The sequence below is a fragment of the Thermobia domestica genome, chromosome 9 (genome assembly GCF_964235325.1).
Source record: "Thermobia domestica chromosome 9, izTheDome1.hap1.1, whole genome shotgun sequence".
Lineage (NCBI taxonomy): Eukaryota > Metazoa > Arthropoda > Insecta > Zygentoma > Lepismatidae > Thermobia > Thermobia domestica.
Genome location: NC_137462.1, coordinates 55,109,454 through 55,135,570, shown reverse-complemented (window position 1 = coordinate 55,135,570; position 26,117 = coordinate 55,109,454). Strand labels below are relative to the sequence as shown.

Genomic DNA, 26,117 nt, shown 5'->3' with positions numbered 1-26,117 from the left:
ATTTGTCTTCATAATCATTCATGGATGTGTGTAGACTTCAACTCGCTCCAGTTCCGTAACGACCAAAAATCGGACACATGTTCATAGGACTTTTTCGGTTTATTTTCACATGTAGAATCACTTTACAAATTATATGACATTCCTCCTGAATAACCCTATATGTTTAAATAGAGTAACTCTAAACGTATAGCTATAAGTTACCATATCAGGTGCGGTAAGTGTTGATTTAATAACGATAACCTTTCTACTTTATTAACTAAGTTTATTACGTTTGACCTAAGGTTCCGTATACTTTGTGTTGCCTGTTTTTCCTCAAAACAATCCTCTCCTCCCTGCTGGTTGAGTTTTATTGCATAATGAATAATAAAAGGGTAAAGTAGATAAGAATTACCCTAGACAAGTGTCTGACTTCTTAAGAATTTCCTCGATGTATCTATTCGAAATAACAGAGTTTCCTTTTAAAATTATCTTGGAATTTCAAAAATCCGCACATAATTTGTATCTGCATTAAGAATTTTTTGGGGAAGGAGGAAGTTTTAAAAATAAATGAAATACCATGCTCGAATACAGCATAACATCTTCCGTTCCGGAGATAAAACAAAAATATATTAATGGTGTATTGTGACGTACATATGTTCCGCAATACACAACCAACACCAATCATAGATCATTTTATTCGAAACGAAACTTTTTTTTTTTTTTTTTTACAATGATATCATATATAGTGCTGGCAACGAAAATTTTCGGAAACATCCGTGCTATGAAAACAATCAACCCACCAATCAGCTGTTAATGCATTGGAATATACTAACAAAAGCACGCACGTTTCCATTTTGTTACGGAAACTGGACAGCAGGAAGAGCACTTTAATAATAATAATAATAATAATAATAATAATAATAATAATAATAATAATAATAATAATAATAATAATAATAATAATAATAATAATTAATAATAATAATAATAAGTAAATAAATAAACTTTGAAACAGAAAAATACTGTACGCAGTCACCAAGCTGCTTCAACAAACTCAATTTCCGTTGGCTGGTACAGCAAACACGACATGCTCATGTTTAAAATTAATTTATTTATTCAAATTTAATACGGAACAGATGCTATTTCAGTTTTATCATAATCATTTTATTATATCTAATAATGATCTAAAAGGAAAATCACAAGAACCAAAGAGGTGTAATTTATAAATAAAACACCTACCTCATATTGTAAACTTCTGCTCAGCTTTAAACAAATTAATTGAGTCATTCCTTCTTTCCCGAAGATATCTATGCCTTCTGTATGGCGACCAGAGCACAAACGACATGTTTGCCAATTCATTATCTATTCTAGAAGTAAACAGTAAGGACTCCAGTAAATAAAAACCTAGCATATTCTTTAATATTTAATGAACGTGAGGGAACAGACATTACGATAATTCAAACAAAAAAAAGAGAAAGAAAAAAGAAAAGAAAAAGAAAAAGAAAGAAAGAAAAAAAACACCTATATTTGTCTTCAAACAACGTTTTGAGCTTATCCATGGAGCTCTTTTTCAACCTATCAACGACAACCACTTCACAATAACTAACGCATGATAATACACTGAATATTATATTTACCTAGATTATTCATAGACGGCAAAAGCTGCAAACCAAAACAAATAAAAGTATATGAAAACCTACCCAAAATACATGAATTTAAATATATATATATATATAACCTCATGTCCAACCCAATTTGGAACACACAATGTGTATGATCCTTCTATTACACTAAAGCAGCCAGTTTCAAACGTATTCATTGTACCTCTAAAGCCCTTACTTTAAAGGATTAGTGACGTAATTCTTAATAATTCGAGAAAGTACTTTAGAGATGCTACAACTATCACGGTTTAAGCTCGGCTCCTCTTTCATACTGCAAAAGGCCTCACAAACCCGGAATTTCGATTCTATTATTGAGTGTTGAGTCAGTGATAATACAGTTTTCTTTTTCAACGTCTTTGATGTCCCTTACATGTTCCTTGATTATTTGTAGTCTCATTTTGTTTGTCCAATGTATTTTTTTTTCACACATGAACACGTCACTACACATACACCAGCATTTTCAAGATTTTTTATGAAATACTTTTTGTGAAAGGGAAAAGATTTTTGTATGTTTATTCCTGTTCCTGTACATAATGTCACAAAAGTTGTTTTTGAAAATAACTCACCTGATTCAGGCTCTTTTCAGGCCTGTAACGTTTTATGCCATTTTATTTTTCGAAAATTGTAACAAACGGACACAAGCAATACAGAATAAATGAAAGAACGCTAATATAAAATTGGAAAACCTATTTTAATTCTAGTTGGGAAACAACTGGCTAATAGATAGTGTTATTCAAATTTCGTTTTTTTTTTTTTTTTTCGGCTACCTCGAAACTGATTTTCAGTTTTGAATACCAAAATCGATTTTTGAAACTAAATACTTGATATAAAATTCGAATTAAATTTCGGCTTTGAAACATGTTTTTGATTGTCTTTCCATTACAAAAAACAAGTAGCCATTGTACCACACATGTAATATATATTCCATAATTGTTGCTGAAAGTTACATTTTTCTTAGAATTTCCTCAATATATTTACTTTATAATATATATTATACTTCCAAGCAAAAAAGAATCTAGCTTTCGGAACATTCCTTATATAACCAGCGCTCGAAAAGAGAAATATTACGCGCCAGCGTTGATATGAGTTTTGCATACGAATATTCAAGTGTGCCGTCGAATTAAATATTTTACAATTTCACGATGAATGGTGCCTGTATGAAAATTAATGGAAAAAAGAAATGTCAGATTGTGTCATACAGGCAGAGGTGGACCTGTTCCATTAACAGGGCTTTGGTTCAGGTATTGGGAGGACATCATACTAACCGGTCAGAGAAGGGTTTTCATTTATACAGGTCTGTTGCTAAAATAGATACTGTATATCATATTATGATTATAAATGCATTTGCTTTTAACTATAACTTAAGACATAATTTTGAAACATAGATACTTCAAACAAAAATGCTGTTTTAGTGTGAAGTTTGAAAAGTTATTGCCGAAAAAAAATTAATTAAATACGCGAATTATTTTGTGTATTTAATAATGTATACCTTTCAGGAATATATATATATATATATATATATATTATTATTATTATTAAACAGACTTTTAGAGGGCGTCATAACGGAGAGAGTGAACTGAGCATTCATTCGAAGGGCTCGTACACTCCTGCATACACAGATAAAGGAAATTTCTAGTTAACATCCCACGATAATGATTCAAGGCCAAAGGAGACTGTGATAATGATAATGAATGAAAGTGTGGAATTAAGGAAGTTTGAAAATTACTAGAAAATCCAGATACACGGTATGCGTCCACCACAAAGTTTACTTGGCATGAACTGAGATCGAACCATACATCCCACGCACAAATGGTGAGCACTCTACCACTAAGCAACTGCGACCCCTGCATACAGGAGTATACGGCTCATTTCGAGCATTGCAACATAATAGACTGAAACAGTGATGACGTCAGTTCCTTTCCGTTACCATGGTGATCGCCATGTTTTTTTCTATGCAAACGCCTGAAGGGAATGGTGTATTTTAAAGTTTACTACAAACAAGGACAACAGGTGTAAATTTAGTTACAATTATAAAATGTTTTAACGACTAATAAGTTGGTGGGAAAGAGTATAGATTTAGAATATGGAAATACTTTTAGGTATATACGGATAAAATCAAGAAAATTCATAAAGAAAGACTAATAACTAAGGAACTTATTTCTAAAAGCGCCACATCTGTAAGTGATAAGGTAGAAATCAAATAATTAATGTAAAAGTTATTATCATGTAATTCACCGGGGATGTCTACCCACTTGCAAGTGTTTCAGGATCCCTATAAGATAACACGTAGATATTTCTATGTGAATATTTAACAAGATATTGCACTTACCGTCTCAAAATTTTCCATGATATTTTCCAACAGCAATACCTATATGTTCATGGTTTCTGTTTTTGATTTAATGCCCCAGATCAATTTAGATTAATTATAATGTATACTTCCGTTTACACTTGGCAACGTAGAGGATATAATTTCTCCAGGAATTGAGAGCTCTCTGCTGAACTTCTAGCCCTAATAGTCCTCGCGTCACGTGGTAGTGATTTATGAGCGCTTCTGGCTAAAAACAAATGTTGTCTCTGTTTCTTCCTTTTTTTTTTTTTTTGTCAAAAACTTGTTTTGGGCAGCTTTGTCCTCAGTTTTGTCCACTGCCTCTATAGAGATAGCAGTTATACAATGGAGATCGTTTGCAGATCTCATAGCAGATAATGTAACATTCTTTGAAGAAACTCGAAGACTGACATACGAACCGCGTGACAATTTGGGGAGGGAATCTGGAGCGTTGCAATTTTGTGTTCTGAAGTCCGCCTTATCACACAAGACGAAATGACCATAAACAAGAGACTTGTGAAGGAAGAAGGAAAATGTTCTTAGTAATTGTATCCAATTGTTTCCACATTTTTCACCTTTCCCCCCGACAAATTTTCCCACCCAAGTGAGATTTATACCACTTGACACTATGGTTCGGAACTCATGACTATCATATTTGTGTTACAAGGTTATTTTCTAAAGACAGCTGTTTATTAGTCTAAAATCTAAACTCAGCAATACAGCCCATAGGGGCCTGGACATGCCAGCTGGTAAACACTCACAACCTAGAAGATCGTGATCAGTGCAAAGACATCAAACAATCCTTTCGTCTTTCTTGGCCAGAGATCGCTACCACTTTATTCGGATAGTTCTCCATTTCTTTCACGATGTTGACTCAACTTCGGAAGTTGTGAGCTTACACTGGCAATCGAATTCTATTCTACGTACAATGGAGACACAATATAACGAGATTCAGCTAAGGAAAAACTCCTAAATAGTCATTAGTAGGAAAAGAAGCTGAGTACTATTCAGGAATGAGCTGTTGATCATCTCTTAGGGGGAGGATATTTTCGAGAAAATGTACGCATGGAAAATAATAATAATAATAATAATAATAATAATAATAATAATAATAATAATAATAATAATAATAATAATTATTATTATTATTATTATTATTATTATTATTATTATTATTATTATTATTATTATAACACAGCTACACAAAAAGAATAAAAGTTCTGTGCACTGGACCCCAGGGTATTGATTCGATGTATTTTGGTACCCAGAACCCAAATTTCGAAACTCCAGGACGATTGACCGTGATATTTTTTTAAATGGGCGATAAACATAAGCAAACGTAAAACAGCACTCACGTTCTTCGCCCATAAAACAAAGTTGACACGCTCAATCGTCCTGGGGTTTCGAAATTTGGGTTCTGGGTACCAAAATACATCGAATCAATACCCTGGGGTCCAGTGCACAGAACTTTTATTTATTTTGTGTGGTTGTGTAATAATAATAATACTGTATAAGGAAAAGGAATGAAGACGTACTAAAGGAAGCTAATGAAGAACGACAGATCATGAAGATAATAGGAAAAAAAAAGAAACAGCATGCTTGGACATCGTATTCGGTACTCCGATTGGATTACCGTGTTGATAGGGGAAAAGGCAGAAGGAAAACCAGGAAGTGGAAGATCAAGGATAGAAAAATCTATAAGTTTTACGTCCCACAGTTATGCCTGGTAGGTTAAAGGAGCTAGTGATGTTGAGAAAAGAAGGAAATGCTGGAATGCAGAAAGTGGAAGGAAACGGGAGACCCCCGAGAAAACCCCCACACATGGTGTTTGTCCTCCACAAAGTTCACTTGGTGCGAGCTGAGATCGAACTAAGGACGCCATGCATTAGAGGTGAACGCTCTACCACTGACCCAACCGCGGCCCGACCAGGGATAGATGCAGTTACGAAGAAGAGACCTTATCAAATTATAAAACAGCTCTCTCAGGGAAGAGAAAAGTTTTAAAATTTCCTTCTTGCGCATCAACCTATGATTGAAGTGGGGAAGATTATTATTATTACTATTATTATTATTATTATTATTATTATTATTATTATATCGAGAATGTACTTCTGGGTTTCCTCCTTAAAAAATGCACACACTATTTCCAATTATGGTTATCCTACTTTTTACAAATTTGTCTTTTTTTTCCTCTGTCTTTCATTCCCATCATGCGATGGGCGGGCCATAGAAGGTGACGCCTTCTCTGTGGCCAGAGTGATCAAATTTGTCTAATTCAATATTGGTTTAAATAGTATTAGTTTTCAAGCTACATATATGAGTTCTTTGACTAACTGAATAGTGCACGCCCCTTCTGGCTCACTCGCCACTACTTAACATTAAATTTCAGATGTCTCGATATACTTGCATAAGTTTATTATTTCTAAAATAAACATTATGTAAAAGGTTATTCAAATTGATATCAAGTTTTTCTGACATTTGTATATTACGCATATCTTTCTTAATTTGCATTACTCACATTACCCCAGAGAACGAACAAATTTTAGAGTTCTGGTTTGAACTTCTCTTACCGTAACAAGCAAATATACCAGGAACAAATTTACCATTATTGACGATGCGGAGGGGAGGAGATTTTCTGCACTAGGAAGGAATGTGTGCGGGTGCAAAGCACATGTCTGCACGGGCCGGAATTTTCAGCCCGGGCCCGGTCCGTGAATTTACAATGTGAGGCCCGACCCGAGTCCAAAATATGTCTTAGCATTTAGGCCCGAGCCCGGACTGAGCTCTGTAATAATCAAATGAGCCCGAAATAAGCCCGAATTGCAGAAACTTAATTATTAATGCAAAATTGTATTTTTATTTACAGCAATTCGAGGTTTGATTTTGCAGTTGTGTTTTAAAAGTCCTCCAGAAAGAACGGTGCAATTTGTATCGTTTTACAGTATATTTACAAAGTTAGGCCCGAAAAAGTCCGAAAAATATGGTCGTATATTTAAAAATTCACAGCCCGAACCCAGGGGCGTCATTTAGGGGGACAGGGAGAGGCATTTGCCCCGCCCCCCAGTTTGAGATTTATATAATTTTATCAATAGAATAGTAGTAAATCAGTGAAAAACGCGAAATTTTACATATATCAAGGGGTCTTGGCCCCCCAAGCCAAATCTGAAATGACGCTACTGCCCGAACCCCTCCCGGGCCCGAAATGATACATTCTTTGTAGGCCCGAGCACGTGCAGACCTCTAGTGCAGAGGCGTTTCAAGTGGTGGGCGACTGCCCACGGCCTTGCATCTTGAGGGACCTTGCAAAGGCCAACGAGTCTAAATCGATTTAGCACTCACTTTTGTCGATGCAACAATAGAAACAAATATGAATTCGGACTTAATTACAGAAAAACAATACGCTTCAAACTAACTTTTCATCTATTCGTATATATTAGATCGCTAGCATACGCGACAGGCGGCGAGTTTATTTTAAAATTGCAATAATGAATGTGTATAAGTCTTTATAGTTGAGATGAATTGTTTTCGATAAATTTTATTATAATTAGCAATTTTTAAAAAAGGGGGCAGGAAGGACTCGTAAACCTTATTCGCCTTCTTTGCAGATGGTATGGTAAAAATCAATACTGGATAATGAAAGTGTAAGTGTAAAGGCTAATATGGAACAGAGAAACAAAAAAGAACTTCTTCAGAAGGGAATTGGGAGGGGAGGGGATGAGAGTACAATGCTGTGACACTTAAAATGCGTCTTGATTTGTATACTTCATCAAACTTTTCTTATTAGATTACGCAATTTCTAGTTTCTTACTCCGATTATTCAAGGTATTCAAATGTTCTCGGAGGGAGTGACCGCCCCTCCCTTTAATCCGTCCGTGGTGTCATTCAGTTTGGCTTTTCGCTACTAATTCAAAATGCTTTCCGAAAAAAGTTGTCTTCTTGTGACAGCAGGGGGTGGAAGAAACAAACAAACCGTGAAAGGAAGAAAGAAGTGGTTTTGGGCTCTTCCAGTCCAGATCATTCTAACCACTAAGAAGTGAGAATTACATTAAAAGCAGCTAGAACAGATGGTCAGCCCTCTCCCCCTCTGCAGCATACTTTTTATTCTCTGTTGCCAAACTTACTGAAGAATATATTGCAATTAATCTAACGCATGTAACGTAAATTGAAGACCGTGGTTGGATTTATATGGGTCTCGTGTATATGTATTAAAAATTTCAAGTCATTACCTGCCAGGGTGGATTGATTTAAATCAGTCTGATTTAAATCACGATTTTAATCAAGATTTAAATCACTTGATTTCTTTAATAAAAATCGTTGATTTAAATCAAATTCCGAAATGAATTAATTTAAAGTGAAAGTAAGTAAAATCCCGTTTCTCTTCTGTTATTTCGATTGTGGAAGATAATATTCATAATACAATGAGACTCAAATGTATGTAAGCACAGTATGAAAACGAGTATCATGTAGGGAACGATCAGGGAAAATCCCGTTTGAACGGGTTACGGGTGAACCCTGCTTTCTTCTCTTTGCAACACAGGGTTTTAAAATTTCTATTCCAACGGGGAAATCACCATGGACATTTAAGATGAAAACTCTTTTGTGTCCACGTCTATTTGTTTGTTTCCACATAATAGGGGCGTATTTAGAGGGGTCAGATCCCCTCTCTGAAACAAAAAAATATTAGATAGTAAATTTTTGGGCGAAATTTATGTACTAAATACATAGAAGTTCCTCAGGATCGTAATACGACAAATTTTGGATGCGTTAAAATATCGAATAATACTTTTGATAAAGTGGATACTTGTCCCCATTGCAGAACATGCCGCGATCTACGATGTGATCGCAGAAAATTTGCCGCGCCTGTGCAGGAAAAATTGTCAGAGGAAATAAAATAGCAAACAGAAAAGTATAAAAACGTGCCTGCTATGTATAGATGTCTTAAATGCACGGACAACTCGCATTTTGATCTGTTTTTCAGTCACATAAAGCATACTTTTAACAATCACAGGTGTTTCTTCTTCTGGAACTGATTATCTTGATTTTTTTTATTTTGGAATTCCTGCAGGGAATTCGTGTTATTCAGTTCAAAATCTCTTATCGTCGCGAATTGTGTCGAGAAATTTGAAGCTTTAAAATATATAAAACGATAATTATGCCTGTTGTGCTGTATGGTTGTGAAACATGGTCGCTTACGCTGAAGGAAGAACGCAGACTGAAAGTATTTGAGAATAAAATCCTGAAACGAATATTCGGAACGGAAATGAGGAATGACGAAAACTTCATGATTAGGAACTGCATAATTTATACCGTTCACCAAACATTGTTAGGGTCATCAAATCTTGGAGGCTCAGGTGGGCAGGACATGTAGCGAGAATGGAAGAAAGTAGGAACGCTTTCAAAGTTTTAACTGTAAGTCCAATCGGAAAACGACCATTAGGAAGACCTAGGAGCAGATGGGAGGACAATATTAAGATGGATCTCGCAGAAATAAGAATACAAAATAGAAACTGGATTCAGTTGACTAAGGATAGAAGTCAGGAGAGCTTTTGTGAACATGGCATTGAACCTCCGGGTTCCATAGGTCATAGAGTGAGTTAGTTAATTTTAGGCGAAATTTATGTACTTTATATGTATTTCATGCCGGTAGCTAGTTCCAATTGTTTAAAAGTATGCCCCTGCCAAATATCAGTAACTTTCATGAAAAGAAAAGTGTCATGTTGATATACATTGCTGTACTTTTTCCTTAATGCTTAAGAAACATTGTTTGTGATTGAAATAGGTTAACGGTTGGGAATTAATTCAAAATTGAAACCCAATACTTTCACTTAAATGACATAATTAACATTTAATACTAATTCCTAATGTTTTTTCTTCAGTTCGCGACTTGTATTATGGGTGATTCCACGAAAAAGGGAAATTTTCACTTGGAAAATTTTTGTTCCGTTGATGGTCGCCTATTTCGATCAAAATATCACATGCACTTACTACTACTAAGTACATGTTAATTAGGCGTTCAGCAGAGCTGAATCGTTATTGGTGTAGTAAATAAAAAATAATAAACTTTTCAGCACCCACGGAGTTGAGACCATAGGTCACGGAGTTGAGATTAGTTAACACGGAGTTGAAAATTGCTGTGGAGTTGAGAAACGTGATACATCTGGGTGATAAGTTTTGGTTTATAAGTGATTAAGCTTATAATTTACATAAAAATTGCAATAACTTTCCAATAGTTTTTGTAAGTTAGAATTATTCTCCTTATGTTGAATAAAATTCTAACGAACTAGATGACACGTAATTTGTTATACAAAAATACTCCAGAAAATACTGCAAACATATGAAAATATATCTAATGAAGGTTCCAAAATTGAGTACATATATATATATATATATATATATATATATATATATATATATATATATATATATATATATATATATATATATATATGAATATGTAACGTAAATAAAAAAGAAAGAAATACACATACACTTATCGAATATTGAAAAATTATCGCGCTTTCAATATGTTGACTATCATATGGAGAGGACAAACTTTTCACATAAGCTTACGAAACAGATGAAGTAGTCACTAAACCTGTCTATTGTCTACTTCATTTGTTTTCTGAGCTTATGTAAACCGTCTGTCTTCTCTGTGTGATCAAGTCAACACGTCGAAAGTGCAATACTTTTTCAACATTTGGTAAGTGTATTTGTATATTTGGTATATATACAAGGTGTTTCAAAACAATACACTCATCGTTTGGGAGCTGATTCCTGACACCAAGATAAGACGAAAAGTATAGACAACTGGGTGCACAAATGCTTTTTTTTCGGAGTTATAGGCTTGCGAAAACATGAAAAAAAAATGAACTTTAAAGGTCCATAGCTCCAAAACTATGAGACCTGCCGTAGTCGGGTCACGACTTCACTTACGAACTAATATGTGCAATATCCAAAAATATGTTTCAGAATCCTGAGGTACTCACGAAGCAATTTTTATAGAAGGAGTTTGGCTACGGGCGTATAATCTGAAGTACTCACCAACTACTTCTATAAAAGTTGTTGTGGAAGTATCGCAAGATTCTAAAAAAACATGGATATTTGGATAGCGCACATACTAATTCCTAAGTGAAGTCTGACCCGACTACGGTAGGTCCCATAGTTTTATGCTATGGACCTTTAAACTTCATTTTTCCATGTTTTCGGCAGCCTATAACTGCGAAAGGAAGCGTTTGTGCACCCAGATTGGTCTATACTTTTTATCTTATCTTGGTGTTAGGAATCAACTCCCAAACGTTGTCGGTATTGTTTTGAAACGCCCTGTATAATGCACACTAAATGACAGTGTAAGGCACTCATCATTTCTGTTTTCTTTGAATAATTCGATGTTCTTTGTTAAGTAGCCCTCATTTTCCACTCCAATGAAGGAAATGTCTTGAGGAAACAGGGAAGGGCTGTTCTAGTCTACACAGAATGACAACTGCCAACGCTTTTTAAACGTCAGGTTTAGTAGGCCAGGAGAAATTCCTCCCGATCCGCGTCATAAAATTGACTGTCCGTATATTGCCCTCCGACTCTTCGACAATCCCTGAAAAGAAAACAATTAGTTAATCATAAGATTGAGACTTCAATAGGTTAAAAACAGATACCATCCATCTTGACTTGACTGAAGTTTTACTTCCGGCTAACTGACAGCCCCAAATCTGAACTTCCGCGAAACACTCCTTAAATGGGCTAGGACCCTCCAGCCGGCCTTTGAGTGTGAATGACACGTGGTCAGCATGTTGGCTCCTACGACTGTTGCGATGGTCTGCGCGATCAGGTTTCAGTACATCTCTACTCAAATGAGTTTTTCCAATTGCCTCACTGCGCGAAGTAAACACCATAAATTTTTGAGCTTCCACCGGGAAACAAATCCAGAACCACGCACGAAAGGCGAGCATACTAGTCACTAGACCATAAACGAGCTTTATTTCTATCAATATATTGAAAGAACAAATATTTGGAAGAGCATGAGCATAACAAACACTATAGGATTATCAACTCCGTGAACTTGTCTCAACACCGTGGATTCCTTAGTTTTCAAATGGACATGGAGTTGAGAACCATGGAGTTGAGAAAATCGAATATAATTTATCTTTACCGGCCCACTTTTTAACCAGTACATGTGAGTAACTGTGTATGAATTTTCTACGTTAAGGCGTAGGTTCCTCAAGGGAAAGAAGGTATATACCATACAAATACATTCAGTAATAAATACCATGGTGTTGAGTATCAATTAATATACGCATCTGCTTTCCACACAGAAAAATATTTTTCCTATAGCTTTTAACACATGCACACAACTTTTTCTGTTCTTCAGTCAAACATGTCTGCCTTGTCTTCTTGTGGGTGTTGCCAATGTGGACGACCATGCTATCTGTTGAGAGCAATGATAATTTTTTCTATTGCCATGGAGTTGAGACGAAATAGAGGTGACAGAAACGAAGCATAGTCAAGCTTTCGAAAATAATCGTTATAAAGGTTTACTTTCCACAAAACCGAAACATTGAAGTGTTCTCTTCCATTTAATTACCATTAAATGATGTTTGATTTGCGACTTCAGTTGTAATTTATTGATTAAAATCAGTCAACTGTAGTCTGTGACAGCCCACGGTGTTGAGAAATTGGGTAATAATTAATTTTTTACGTATGTTTCGTGTTATATTTGCAAACTGTTATACATGGCATACCTACTTTGTAACGGTTACTACCAAACAAAATAAAAATGAAGTGATTCTTTCTAGTAGTAGTTTGAAGAAATGCCCGTGACAGAAAATTTCCCTTTTTCGTGGAATTACCCTTATACGAAGAAAGAGATTTGATTTAAATCAAAAAAATCGATTTAAATCAAAAAAATCAACAAAAATGATTTTTTTTAAAAAAATCATGATTTTTTTCCACCCTGTTACCTGCAATACTTTGTTAGAAATTACCATACTAAAATTTACATGCTTTCAAATGGAAAGTTAGAAACATAAGCGAAGAGGTAGCAGATCCCCTTAAGAAGCAATTATACACAATATAAACTTCCTAACGTGCAAATTGACAAACTGTCGGCACAAGGAAAACTGTAAAAATATACGATTTTAAAAGGGAAAAATCTTTTAGAGCAATATTAATTCTATTGGCACATTTACTTTTCTTATGTCCACTTGTACACAATGTTAGTATCTACAATATTACAAAATAAAGGGAAAAAACAAGCCTTTGGAAATTTTCAATCCGGACTATCAGTAGATGTTGGTCAGATATTTTCTTATATTCCCTATCAACTTTTTTAAAAAAAAAAAATATTTAGAAACAGTACAATAAGAAAATATCCAATTATAAAAGATTCACCTATATATTCTAAACAACTGTTAATCATTAATCATGTTCACGTATGCAATGTTGTGATACTTATATTAATGAATCAAAAATTATATTATTCCCAGAATTATTTAAGGTTAATATCTGATTATGAACAAGATGAGTACATCTGTTTTCTCTTTGAGTCTTAGTTTCATTGATTAGAAATGTTTAAAAAGAAACATAAATATTTCATTCACTCTAATGTTTGCAATTCAAAAATATTTCATCTCTGTTTTCGCTTTGCATTTAGGTGTTTTGTTATTTAGGCTACTTGTTGTTTGGAAAATAAAATGGCGATCACCATGGCAACGAAAAAGATGTGACGTCACACTATTTCAGTCTTTTCTGTTACTGGTCAATGTTAACTTTAAAATGAACGATTGGCGAAATAAAAATACAGCGGGGAAGTTCCCTGCGCGTCACCCAGTAATCTGTCAGAATCCAAACATAAAATATCTATCAAGAAGGTAACACAAAACCTTTCCCCGAATTTTTTCTCCACTCTCCTTTGTATCACTTAAGTCACAAGTAAAATGTCAAAATAATTTCTTAATCTTTTCTCTACCCGTTAGCTGCACTTACAAAAGCTTTCCAACGACCCCTATTTTTTTTCGATAATTGGATCCAGTTTCTACATTCTATTCTCACTCCTCTCAGATTCATCTTAATATTAGTCCCATCTACGCCTGTATCTTCCGAATGGTATTTTTTTTTTCTTTAGGCTTTCCTTTCAATCAATATTTAGAAGGTATTTGTACTATCTCCCATCCAGGCTACATGACTCATCCTAGCTTTTGTATTCTTATAAATACTACGTGAACGACGTGTGTCATGAAGTTCCCAATCATGAAAATTAGTAATTCCTCATTCTCATTCCTCTTTGATCCGAACATTCATCTTAGGATTTTCTTATTTTGTTTTTAAAAACTTTTTCAAGTGGCACATAAAACAGAGAAATTTATATGCTTTATATATATATATATGTGTGTGTGTGTATATACATATACAACAAATCCTCCAGTGCTAAAACTGTAGACATAGAAGTATTATTTGATATTTTGACGCATTCATAATTTATAGTATTATGATCCTGGCGAATTTCCATGTATTTAGTTTTCTTTGCATTCACTTTTAAACCCATGTCCCCGCAAGTATTAAATAAGACCACTGCATTTCTTGATATTGTTCTCCTATTATTTCCTATTAAATTTACATCGTCAGCATACGCCATAATCTGCTGAATACCATTGAGCTCCAGGCCTTGGTTGCTATCTTTGATTTTCTTTATAGCGTACTTCAGAACGAAGTTAAATAATAATGGCGACAACGCATCTCCTTGTATCACGCCATTCTCGACGATAAATGTTTTTCTCGCCTGTTTTACTTTATGCACCTACCTACCGTCTTTTCGAGCCCGTTTTCAACGGGCGCATAAATGTGAGGGACCACCCGTATCATCCCGACTTGAACAGAAATAGGTAAGAATACCGTTCGTAGCGACCACCTAGCACAGTTTGGTATTTTTCGTTTTTTTTTCTTCTTTTCTTCGTCACGCGTACACAGCTTCGCTGCTGACGCCCCCATTATATCAAATTAAGGAACTATCACATAATTTGAATATATAGTTCTCTTCGTGGCTTTAGCGTTGTCGTCACGCTGACCTGAAGATGATGTCATGGTATCAATTTTGATAAATCAAACAACGGAATAATCTTAGATCAGCATTCAAACTATTTGAAGACAAAGACTGCAAAGAGAGTTATACAAATAGAGAGGTTACATTCGATAAATCCTTAACTTATGAATAACCTTTGCATGCCGAACCTTTTAAAAGTATTGAGCACATACGCGCAATGCCCTCGTGTATAGGTTAAATCATAATCCTTCATTCAAACTTTTTTTTTTCCTTTTGGCATAAAACGCTGTCTTTTATAATTGTACCCAGCTAATGTTAACCTATCCCGAGGAACGCGACACTGCCTATAATATATGATTATTATTGAAGATACTAACAGTCTATTTTTATTAAAAATGTAGGAAAAAAATTAAATCTCTAAGTTTTATGTCTCACGATTATGCCGGTTATGCTAAAGGAGACGGTGATGATGAGAAATGAATGAAATGGTGGTATGAAAAAAGTTGGAGAAAACGGGACAACCCCGAGAAAACCCGTAAACCCCGAGCACGGTCTTTATCCATCACAAAGTCCACACGGCGCGAGCTGGGATCGAACCAGAGACCCCAAGTAATTATGATCATATTAAGATTATTATTTCAATCCATGCTTTGAAGTATATATTTTCAGGCTTTTTTGGGTTTTATTCTGCTTTTTTATGGGGGTTTTAACCCCCCCAAAAAAAAAACACTAGGGAAGTTTGGGCTGGGGAAAATTCCAACAACCCTGGCTAGATGGCCACGAAAAAGCAGGAATGATATCTAACCCAGTAAGGGCATTTACTCCGACGTGCATACTCACCATCACAGACGCGCCTGCTCACTAGAACTCTAGTGCTGCGCTCCTACGTTTACTCGGTTAGACAGCACTCGTGCTTTGTAATGGCCACCTAAATTATGTGGGTCCTCATAAATGACAAATACTTCACTTTTGGTTGAAAACCAGGCGGACGACCAACTTCGGAATAAATGCCCCACTTGCGCCCACCAGTTTCACCCTGCCTTATTGGGGGTTAAGTTCCAAAGTGGGTCGTCCGTTTCTAGCAAAATTTGAAAATTTACCGAGAAGAAACGAATTGGCTTGTTTGTGTGCTATATAATGTATAAGAAGAACAAAAGTTATGTTTATTTTCTATATAAGAGTTCTAAACATGGAATTACTTGCCGCAAGGTTACTGCATGGAAGGATTGTGGGAATGTAATGAGCATTAGCTTTGTAAACATGGCTGAAGGTATACAGACACGCAGCTCTGCATATGAAGTAACATTATTAATTTGTGGAATAGTAAGGTGTCTTAATAAATGTAAAAATAAAATGGTGAAAATGTGGTAAGCAAATAACTGTCAAGAAACGTGGAGAATGTCACCATTTTCAATGTAACGGTAAGTAACATCAACATGGTGGCAAAGTTCTAGAACACAGGGCACCCTTCCCATTTAGCTATAATAAAGGCAGAAAACAACATGCCCTGCGAGGTCCCTAACCCGCCTGCACTCGCAAACGCTCGCCTGGCAATACTGTTTGAATTAAATATAAAACCAATTATTACGCTTTTAGCCAAAAACTAGGTGAATGACCAACTTCGGAATAAATGTCTAGGTGGTTTTGAAACTCACAATCAAAATGTTACATCCGTCACATGCAACTACCAAAAGTAGTTCCTTCCGCTTGCCAAATAGTCCCATGTTTATAACCGGTTATAAAAAAAATAAAACAGAACTTTGGCTCTCCTTACATTTGGGTGACCAGACGTATTTATTTTCGCAGTACAGTACTGTTTTTTGAAAGAGCTGTCCTGTTGCGAAGACGCGTAAAAAATCGAGAAACGTCTTTTTTAAAAATGTCCTGAGTTAAATTATTTGCAATATTTTAATGCTTCATGTTGTGTTGAATTCAGTGTTCCAAGTGGAAAAAAAAAAGCAGAGGTGGTATGTTTTATTATGATTTTGACTCAACATACCGGCTATTTAAATATTGTCTTGATCACTGGAATAACAGAGACGGTATGTCGTCATTACTGAAAAACCAGAGGCGGTATGGCATACAACCGCATACCGTCCCACTTCGACTACTGGTTGAATTCCTTCAATATTTTTTGGTCAGTACTTTTCTCTTTAACAAAAATGAATGATTAACTGGACATTAATGTTAAATGAAATAAGGACATGCGTATTGCCGACGCAGTAAACTATCATATACTATTATATTTGTGTCCTCCTTTTGGCTTGTCAGAATTTGGCCACCCTATCTTACATATTATCAAGCACATAAACGAGCATATTATACATTTCTTTCCGATAAATTTTCAAAATTTTGCGACCAACTTTGGAGTTTAACACCTGCGTAATTGCGCTCGAAAGGAGCAGGTGTGTCAGCAAATGTGGGCACACGCGTTCTATTCTCTTTCCAGCCTTAGGAAAAAGTAGATGTAAACAAACACACCTCACTACCAGTGAGTCGATGACCAGTGATTGGTTGTTGGTCTCACTGCACTAGTATCCTATCGCAATATAATCCCTACTAAAATAATAATTTCAAATCAAGATATCTGAATTTATCCTGCATTTTGTGATAATAAACGCAATATATATAATATTTAACAACAGATGTAGCTTTATTTCAACCTCACCCGTTTTGGACATACGGTATTTACTGCGCATGCGTATGCGTTCGCACGCCTACCCCACCCATCTAAAATTATTGTAGAATGCAGAGTTTCTTGGCGATGATGTGTGACAATAATCCATTTTCGTCTCGTGTTATAAAACACAAAAAAGGATAACAGGAACAGTGGCAATCTCGTTTATATAAGGATTTAAGAAAATACATATTTCCAACAGTACAGTAGTCAGTGTCAGTGCGTTAATTAAACCAACTGTAGCCTTACACTTTGGAAATTATGTGACGAGAGTAAGTAAGCAGACGATCTTGCTCTTCACATCTCTCGCTACCGAATCACGTGTGAGCCGCGGAGTAATACGTTTCGCTTTGTTTACGTGTTCTAAGGCTGGAAAGAGAATAGAACCTTTCCGTATACGCGTAAGCAAAGGTAATTAAAACTCGTGGGTTAATTTCCATAGTTGGGCGTCCGTTTGCAGCAAAATTTTTAAAATTTACAGGAAGGATATGGATAATTTGATCGTTTGTGTGCTTGATAATATATAAGAGTCTCGAAAAATCTGTTTATTTGTTATATATAAGCGGTTATAAACATGGGACTATACGGCGAGCGGAGGGAACTACTTGGCGCAAGGTAACTGAACAGTTGCATTGTAGGAAAGAAACGAGCATTTATGTTATCAACATGGCGAAAGTACAAGGGCAATGGACTAACAGTTTTAACATTTATGAAGCAATACGTTGATAACGAGCAAAATCTATTAAAGGTTTGTGAAGAGCACGGATTAATGAACCTAACAACAAATTGCAGAAAATATGGAAAGGAGATAACAGCGAAAAAACCTGGCGAAAGCGGACGCCCAACTTCGGAATAAATGCCAAACTCGTAGATCATTAACCTTGCTCATGGGTTTCTGCAGTGACGAGTTACTACAGCACTTGTACTAGTTCCAGACTTGTTACGCTACATTTGTAAACACAAAACATAGCTTTTCGATACGAGAAACACATGAAAAAAATCAGATAGTTCTTTCGGAACCTGAGATTTTTGAGAGTGTTTACTTCTACTACAGAGAAAATAACAAGCATCTACTTTCACTTAAGAAACATTGTGGCATTTAAAATGTTCTTCATAATTATTATACATCTCAATTAGAACAAGTCGAATAAAAAAAATTAAAAAATCGGTCCGATTTCCGGAACATAAAATAATCACAATTTTACGGTAATTTCACTACTTAAAAAGTGACTATCTGAAGTTTCGAAAGTCGAATCACAAAAATCTTTGTACCATTGTATTCCTCTCATTGATATCTACCATAATTGTGAAAAAACATTTGTAATGCCACAATGTTTCACTCCAACCTGGTTCTATTTATTTTGATGTTCCAGAAAACCGAAGATATTACATATAGCACAGTAGTATTGTTATCATAAAGCTACACACATTAGCAACTGTAGTACCTGTAGACATTCCCATAAAGCAATGATATGGTTCCTTTCATTATCCAAGTGTAAATTCTTAATTTTCTCGGGTCACACTGTATTATAGATTAGAGAACTGAGGCTAATACCTAAATTTTCTTATAAGGCATGCACTACTTACAACCCTGTACGTCGCTCCTGCCTATCTTGGGACTTGACCGCCTTAAAGCAACCTACTACTTATAATGTCATTCGTAAAGTTACCTCTGCACATTAAACTTCGACAATAAACATTCCGCGACACAGTATACGCGTTACAACATTCCTTTGTTCCAAACTGTTTCGAAACGCTTCCTTTCTTTCTATTGTTATATTTGGATGGTCAACATAGTTGCCAACCAATTAACTAAAAAATCGCCCCACCAGAGACGCAGTAACTCAAATTTGGCATGAAAAGTTGCTAAAAATTCGAGCCATAACACTTCCGACACTTACCTTATACGATTTTTTTAAAAAATCACAAAAATTAAGTCTACAAAGGAAAAACACTAATATTCGTTTCTAATTAACTCACGCTTCTACAGCTATCTGCTTGTTATTCTCAACGAAACATTTGAAATACGTTGAAGGTTTAAACGGTAACTGTTATCCGTTACCAGGCAAGGAACAGCAGAAAAGTAACTGAGATTTTATAGACAAAGTCCAGTTCCGGCTTTATGTATTTGCAAATCTGAGGCTAAAGATGTTGTCTGGGCTCTATTGATTAAATCAGAAAGAAGTAGATAAGATATACCCAAAAATACATTAATAATAATAATAATAATAATAATAATAATAATAATAATAATAATAATAATAATAATAATAATAATAATAATAGTTTCATTTCACATTGCGGTGAAATTACGGTAGACTTCCAAACTATGCAAATTCAATACTCAAACTTTAAGTAGTATATCTAGCCTATAACAACTGGATGAACAACATAGAGGACAGAACTTTATCCTCTAATGCCGAATCCATAAAAGGTTAATGGAGAAGATTGAACATATTCCTAGGAAGACGCCGAATCAGTGTTCCTAGTTTGGGGGAAATTTACTTAAAAGGCCTCATCTCGGCGAAATTAAAACACCGCAAATTTTACAGTAATTATGTGATATCTTCAAATAGATGAAAGATAATTGAAATGTCTAACAAGAGCGCCCTAGACAATATTATTTTGCGTGAGGTACCGTTATCACAAGTCACCTAGTGGCTTTCCGTTTTCAGTCGTTAAGAAACGCGAAAATAAATGCCGATAATCAAAATGGCTCGAAATCGAAAGCAGATAAATGAGTCGTGATAACGGTATCTCATGTAAAATGATATTGTCTCGGGCGCTCTTGTTCGACATATCGATTATGTTTTTTATCTATTTGAAGATATCAGATAATTACTGTAAAATTAGCGGTAATTTAATTTCCCCGGGATGAGGTCTCTTAATCTAGGGAAATTTCGTAGGTCAATTTAAGAATAAGGACATTTTCGATAAAACATGAAAACTCAGGGAAATTCTCGCGCCGACTGATTGACCAACATAAACACTTAATTTTTTCTTTGTTCATCAGAAATAAACCATCTAATAGGAATAGTTATATGTATGTGTTTTTAAAAAGCATAAATTGCACCCAATCTTGGCTGGGTGTATTTATGTGCAGTGTCGCAACTACGCTAGTTGTCACTCGGGTCAAGAACTCGCCTTAGCGCCTCTCACCAACCAAACCAAAGCGCTCCCCCAAATATTTGCTCGTTTACGCCCTACCAATCCGGCGCCCGTGGCGCAAGCTCCGATTGTTTCCCCTAGTTACGTCACTGTGTATATTTTGTTAGTAGAGACCGGATGTTAGGCAAAATGCCTATTCTTTAATATCAAAGATATGACAACGTTTTAAAGTTTATAAGGGGGGTTATAGTTTCAATTTAAGCCAATTTTATTTTGCCTATTTTACCTATTTCATCCCTTCCTGCCTAAGTAATTGGTTTAGTACCTAATGTTGCCTATTCTATGCAGTTTTCAAAATAAGATTTGAGATAAAATAAATTCTTTAAGTTTTGCGCCCTACTGTTATGCCGGCTAGACTATAGGACAAGGTGATGATGAGAAATGTATGCAATGGTGGAATGAAAAAAGTGGGAGGAAATTGGAGAACCCCGAGAAAACCACATACACGGTGTTTGTCCAACTCAAAGTTCAGTTGGCGTGAGTGGGAATCGAACCAGAGACCAGAGGTGATTGTTCTAGCACTGAGTCACCGCGGCCCTGAAAATAAGACTTTATTGGGAAAAGTATAATTTAGTACCGGTATTTTAGAAAAGGATTCTGCCTCTTCCGAAAAATATAAGTTGTTTGCAATGATAAGATGCCGTAAAACTTTGGTCTGCTATGTGCACTGATAAAATTCTGTAAAACTTTGGACTGTTGTGTGTATTGATAAAATGTATAAAATTTGGACTGTTGTGTGTACTGATAAAATGTATAAAATTTGGACTAATGTGTAGTGATAAAGTGCTGTATAGAATGTATTTACCAAATATGCATGGAATACATGTCAAGTTTCGTTTTTATATATACAGGAAAATAAGATATTAACAAACAGGTATGTTTCTATATTCTTTGAACATTATCTATGACTTGAATTTATATTTTAATTGTATAGAGTATTTTCTTCATTACTTCAAGTTATATTTGAGTGCCTATTTCACTGCCTATTTTGTAAATTTTAAGTGCTTATTTTCCTGCTTATTTTCCAGGTTTTAATGCCTAAACATCCGGTCTGTATTTACTAGAAAAAAACCTGAAGAGTGCACAAATAAAAGCAGAAACAAATTAACAAAACAAATGTGGTTAGTACTTATATAATATCGTCCTGTGCTGTAGAGAGCGCAGGTTCAGCTGGTCTCTATATTAAAATGCTACGTTTGTATGTTTGTCCGCAATCCTTTCGACAATGAGATCTCGAAAACCTCACGTGCTAGAAACGTGCCGTTTTCACTAGTCGATTCCAAATTTTGTGTAGATTATCCAGTTCTCATTCAAATTTTCGAAAACTGTGTCATTATTGTTCTATTCCACATTTTAGGGGCCGTTTTGGGCCCATAAGATTAACATTGTTGCAGGCCGAAACTACAATGTTAGGCAACCAGTAGAGAAGTTACGTATGGCGGGTTGACGGACACTGCAGGCGCTTTCCTTAAATCTGAATCACAAAATCTATTGCATGCTGGCAACTTCAAAGGTCTCAAAAGACGCAATGAGACGTATATTAGGAAAAAAAAATATTTCAACTTGATATCGTGTTACTTCTACAAATTTGTTACAAACTCACTGCAACATCTATACATAGCAATTCACTTTCTTTGTGAGTCTTCTATCCTTTATTTGTGTGAGTAAGGAAACATGCACAGTAGAAAGGAGATTCATGGTCATAACAGAACGATGCGTTGAGTAGACAGCGCAGGTTCAGCTAATGTAATTTAAAAGTTTATATTAAACAATTAGAAAGAGAGGAACCCAGAAAAGGACATAATTATGTGACTGAATTGTGTAATTCTAGATAGACTACAGGTACGACTCCGGTGAAAGAAGTCAACATTACGCTTTTTTTTTCAATTACCATAATTGTAAGAAGTCAAAAAGTCGCATAAATTAAAGGGAAGCAAAACCAAGTAAATAAAATAAGTCTATCGCTTTTTTTCTTCCATCTTAGCAAAGTTATTGATTGTATTATCGAGACCAAGAAAATTGGACATTTGAGTCTCAATAGACGCCAACGTGAGATTGGAAACACACACACTTGTCCCACTGCAGGGTGAAGTTTGTTCTTACTGAGAGCTGGTTTTCAAAATCCCTCAGGTTCACAATTAGTGATTGACATTGACAAGAAGATCCGGTATGCATCATTATGTTTGGAAAAATATATTTAACGCCATCTATTACAGGGTGTTTCAAAACAACACCGACAACGTTTGGGAGGTGATTCCTGACACCAAGATAAAACAAAAAGTATAGACCAACCTGGGTGCACAAATGCTTCCTTTTGGAGTTATAGGCCACCGAAAACGTGAAAAAATGAACTTTAAAGGTCCATAGCTCCAAAACTATGGGGCCTACCGTAGTCGGGTCAAGACTTTACTAAGGAACTAATATATTCTATGTGCTCTATCCAAAAAATACATGCTTCAGAATCCTGCAGTACTTCCGCAACAAATTTTATAGAGGTAGTTAGTATTTCAGATTATATCTATGCCCGTAACCAAACTGCCTGTACAAATTGTTGCGTGAGTACCTTAGGATTCTAAAACTTGTATTTTTGGACTTGTATATACTCTCATTCGAGAATACGTTTTCCACTGTGATAAAAAGGAAGGAAAACAAACGCGAAAAATAATTCCAGTTGCATTAGCGTAACTAGGATATTTTGCCAAAGAGTGGCATGACTTCTTACTTTTGAGAATAGAAAGAAGTTTGTCTGTGGTCTAACGATATCCTAAACAGCAACAGTGTTCTAGGGGTCTTCCCTCTGGCACCCTTGCAGTTACACATATGGATACTTGGTTGGTCTCTTCAGTGCAGTTTTATTTACCTTTACAACACCACGATTATATAAGATAGAAACTACTGTTTAAAATTAATCCAAACTCCTTCTAGTGTTTGTATCCCAGGAAAACGTCCTCATTTGGGATCAAACCCGAGCCTACATACATAGAAATCATGTTAGCTACTAGATGAGTGAGAGGTAACTATAAGCTACCTTAAGTTAATGCGTTTTCACAGGTTAATATATAAATTGTTCATGAAAAATCCAGAAAATTTTTTCAATATGCTGAAGGAATTGAATTCCAACTTTTCTTCGCCTGTCTGAATGTTCTGCACAAAGACAGATTTTAGCCCATTTAACCTAAAATATCTAAGTGACGAAACTAGGCAACTTAGGCAGGAGTAGTAGCCCCGCGTAGCGTAGTCGATACGCTCTCGTTCTTTTTTTTTTTTTTTTTTGCAAGTGGTCTCGGATTCGGCTCCCGGTGTGGACACGGTCGCAAAAGTGTAATAGCTTGCTCAAGCTTGTCACCCTGAGTGAGATTTTTCCTGGCTTTTCTTCAATCAAACCAGCGAAATGCCGAGATGGTACCTAAATTACAGGTCTCACGCCGTTTTCTTCCTTCCCGTCTTCCCCGGATAGCGTGCTCGCCAAGGGATGTCATCCCTCATACTTGACGGCCAGAGATGCCCAGAAATATGAAGAAATAAATAAATTAAACAGAAGTAAGGTATCCAGTTTCTTTCCTCTATTATTCAAAAAGGGGTATAGGAAACTGATAATCACGAGCTAGCCCCTCACTTCGTGACAGTTTCCATTAATGCAACGGAAAATTTGCATTTTAGATTGATTTGCCATAGTTAGCATAGCAATTAAAATTACTTGTTGCATTCTTTGCGTTACCTTACGATCCGCGAATTTAGCGAAGTCCGATACGGAATGCGGCCCCTGGACTAGAGTAACAAGTTCAAAATTAGAATTAAGGGATTAGAGATACCACGGATGCAAGCACAGTTTAATTATAGATTCATTACACAGATAGTTGGCTGTACATGTAAATTAATAATACTCCTATATAAAGCACTCCTACATTGTGAAGAATGGACGGATATATTAGATTTTGGCGTCTTTCAGTAGCGAGGCTACGCGAGACGTGAACCTACAACTTAATGTGGAATCCGAACCAGATGAGCTCTCGCCGTTAATTGACCCCGGATCTCCTGCGCCGAAGACGTGTACACTAACCAAATAGCCACAAGGAAGTTTTACAGTGTCAAGGAATCAGCATCTTCACATACGGACGTTTTCTATGCAGTATTTTATAATGCATTTATTATTATTATTATTATTATTATTATTATTATTATTATTATTATTATTATTATTATTATTATTATTATTATTATTATTATTATGTACCAGTAGGTGATATGGAGACGAAATAAGGTGAACAATAATTTTGAAGTTCTACGCACAAAAATGTATTCTTATCAGGTTGGCAACGCTGGAACGTACCCACCTTAAATTTTATTGTTTCTTTTGTCCATTGTCATTGAGCTATGAGTGATTGTCATGGGGAAAGTGTTTGGAATATGGAACGAAAATAACAAACTTACAAGAAATTTCTAACAAACTAGCAGGAGACCTTGTTCTTCATACTGGAAGAATAATGTGTAACAGGTATAAGACAAGAAGTTTGAATATAGTAAAAATGGCCCTTCTTCCTATTCAGAAACAGAATTTCAAAAATGCTGAAACACGTGTTCAATCAGTTTTAATGTGCCAAATTTTACATCTCCATTTCATAGGCCAAGTAGCATCACTCTTAATGAGTAAAATTTTTATCATTCTTAAAAACCACTGAAATTTATACATCAAACCAATGCTTTAAACATATAAAAATATAAAAATTCAGTTTCACACATCCCAATGAGATTAACTATTATAACTATAGCTAATATCTTAATATAATCTCATTTTGAACATTATCAGAACATGCTACCTATTATTATTGGTTTTCTTTTGTTCTTTTTTTTTTATTATTATTTTCATTCTGCTCAGTGGCGGCGATTGGACGTTAAAAGTGGAAGGGGGGACAAGACATGATGTTTCCCTGGTTGATGCTAACACTTTAATTGACGATAGGTTGTATAATTAATAGGATATTCTCTTTATTTCAGTGTTAAAATACCGTATATCGTATTTAATATTTTATTAAGTAAATTGCCAAGAGCAACACAAGTAGGTACTAGCCCTTTGTACTCTTAAGCAACGAAAGTATAAGAAGAGATTTGATTCCTTGCTCATGAACATCTTAAAATTCTGTCTGGAAAATTGTGATCAGATTATTTAATAACAAATTTGCAAAACAGATAAACAGAAAGGATAATATTAATCATAGTAATGAATAATGAGGCTTGTTTTGCAAAAGTTATGTTGAAACGGGGATTAATGAACAACTT

General features: G+C 35.4%; 1 protein-coding gene across 7 annotated transcripts in view; it reads right to left on the bottom strand.

Moving 5' to 3' along the window:
* The window catches only part of LOC145694660 (uncharacterized), a 104,344-nt gene extending 84,881 nt beyond the window's left edge, over positions 1-19,463 (bottom strand). For 2 of the 7 annotated variants that reach the window (XM_081771109.1, XM_081771110.1), the window contains exons 1-2: positions 19,260-19,428; positions 1,219-1,346 (exon numbers count right to left, since the gene is read on the bottom strand). In XM_081771109.1, coding sequence (XP_081627235.1) covers positions 1,219-1,338 — 120 coding nt within the window. In that variant the 5' untranslated portion in view covers positions 1,339-1,346; positions 19,260-19,428. The other 5 variants (XM_081771107.1, XM_081771105.1, XM_081771111.1 and 2 more) reach the window with 5 other exon arrangements.
* Between the last annotated feature and the right edge of the window lie 6,654 nt (positions 19,464-26,117).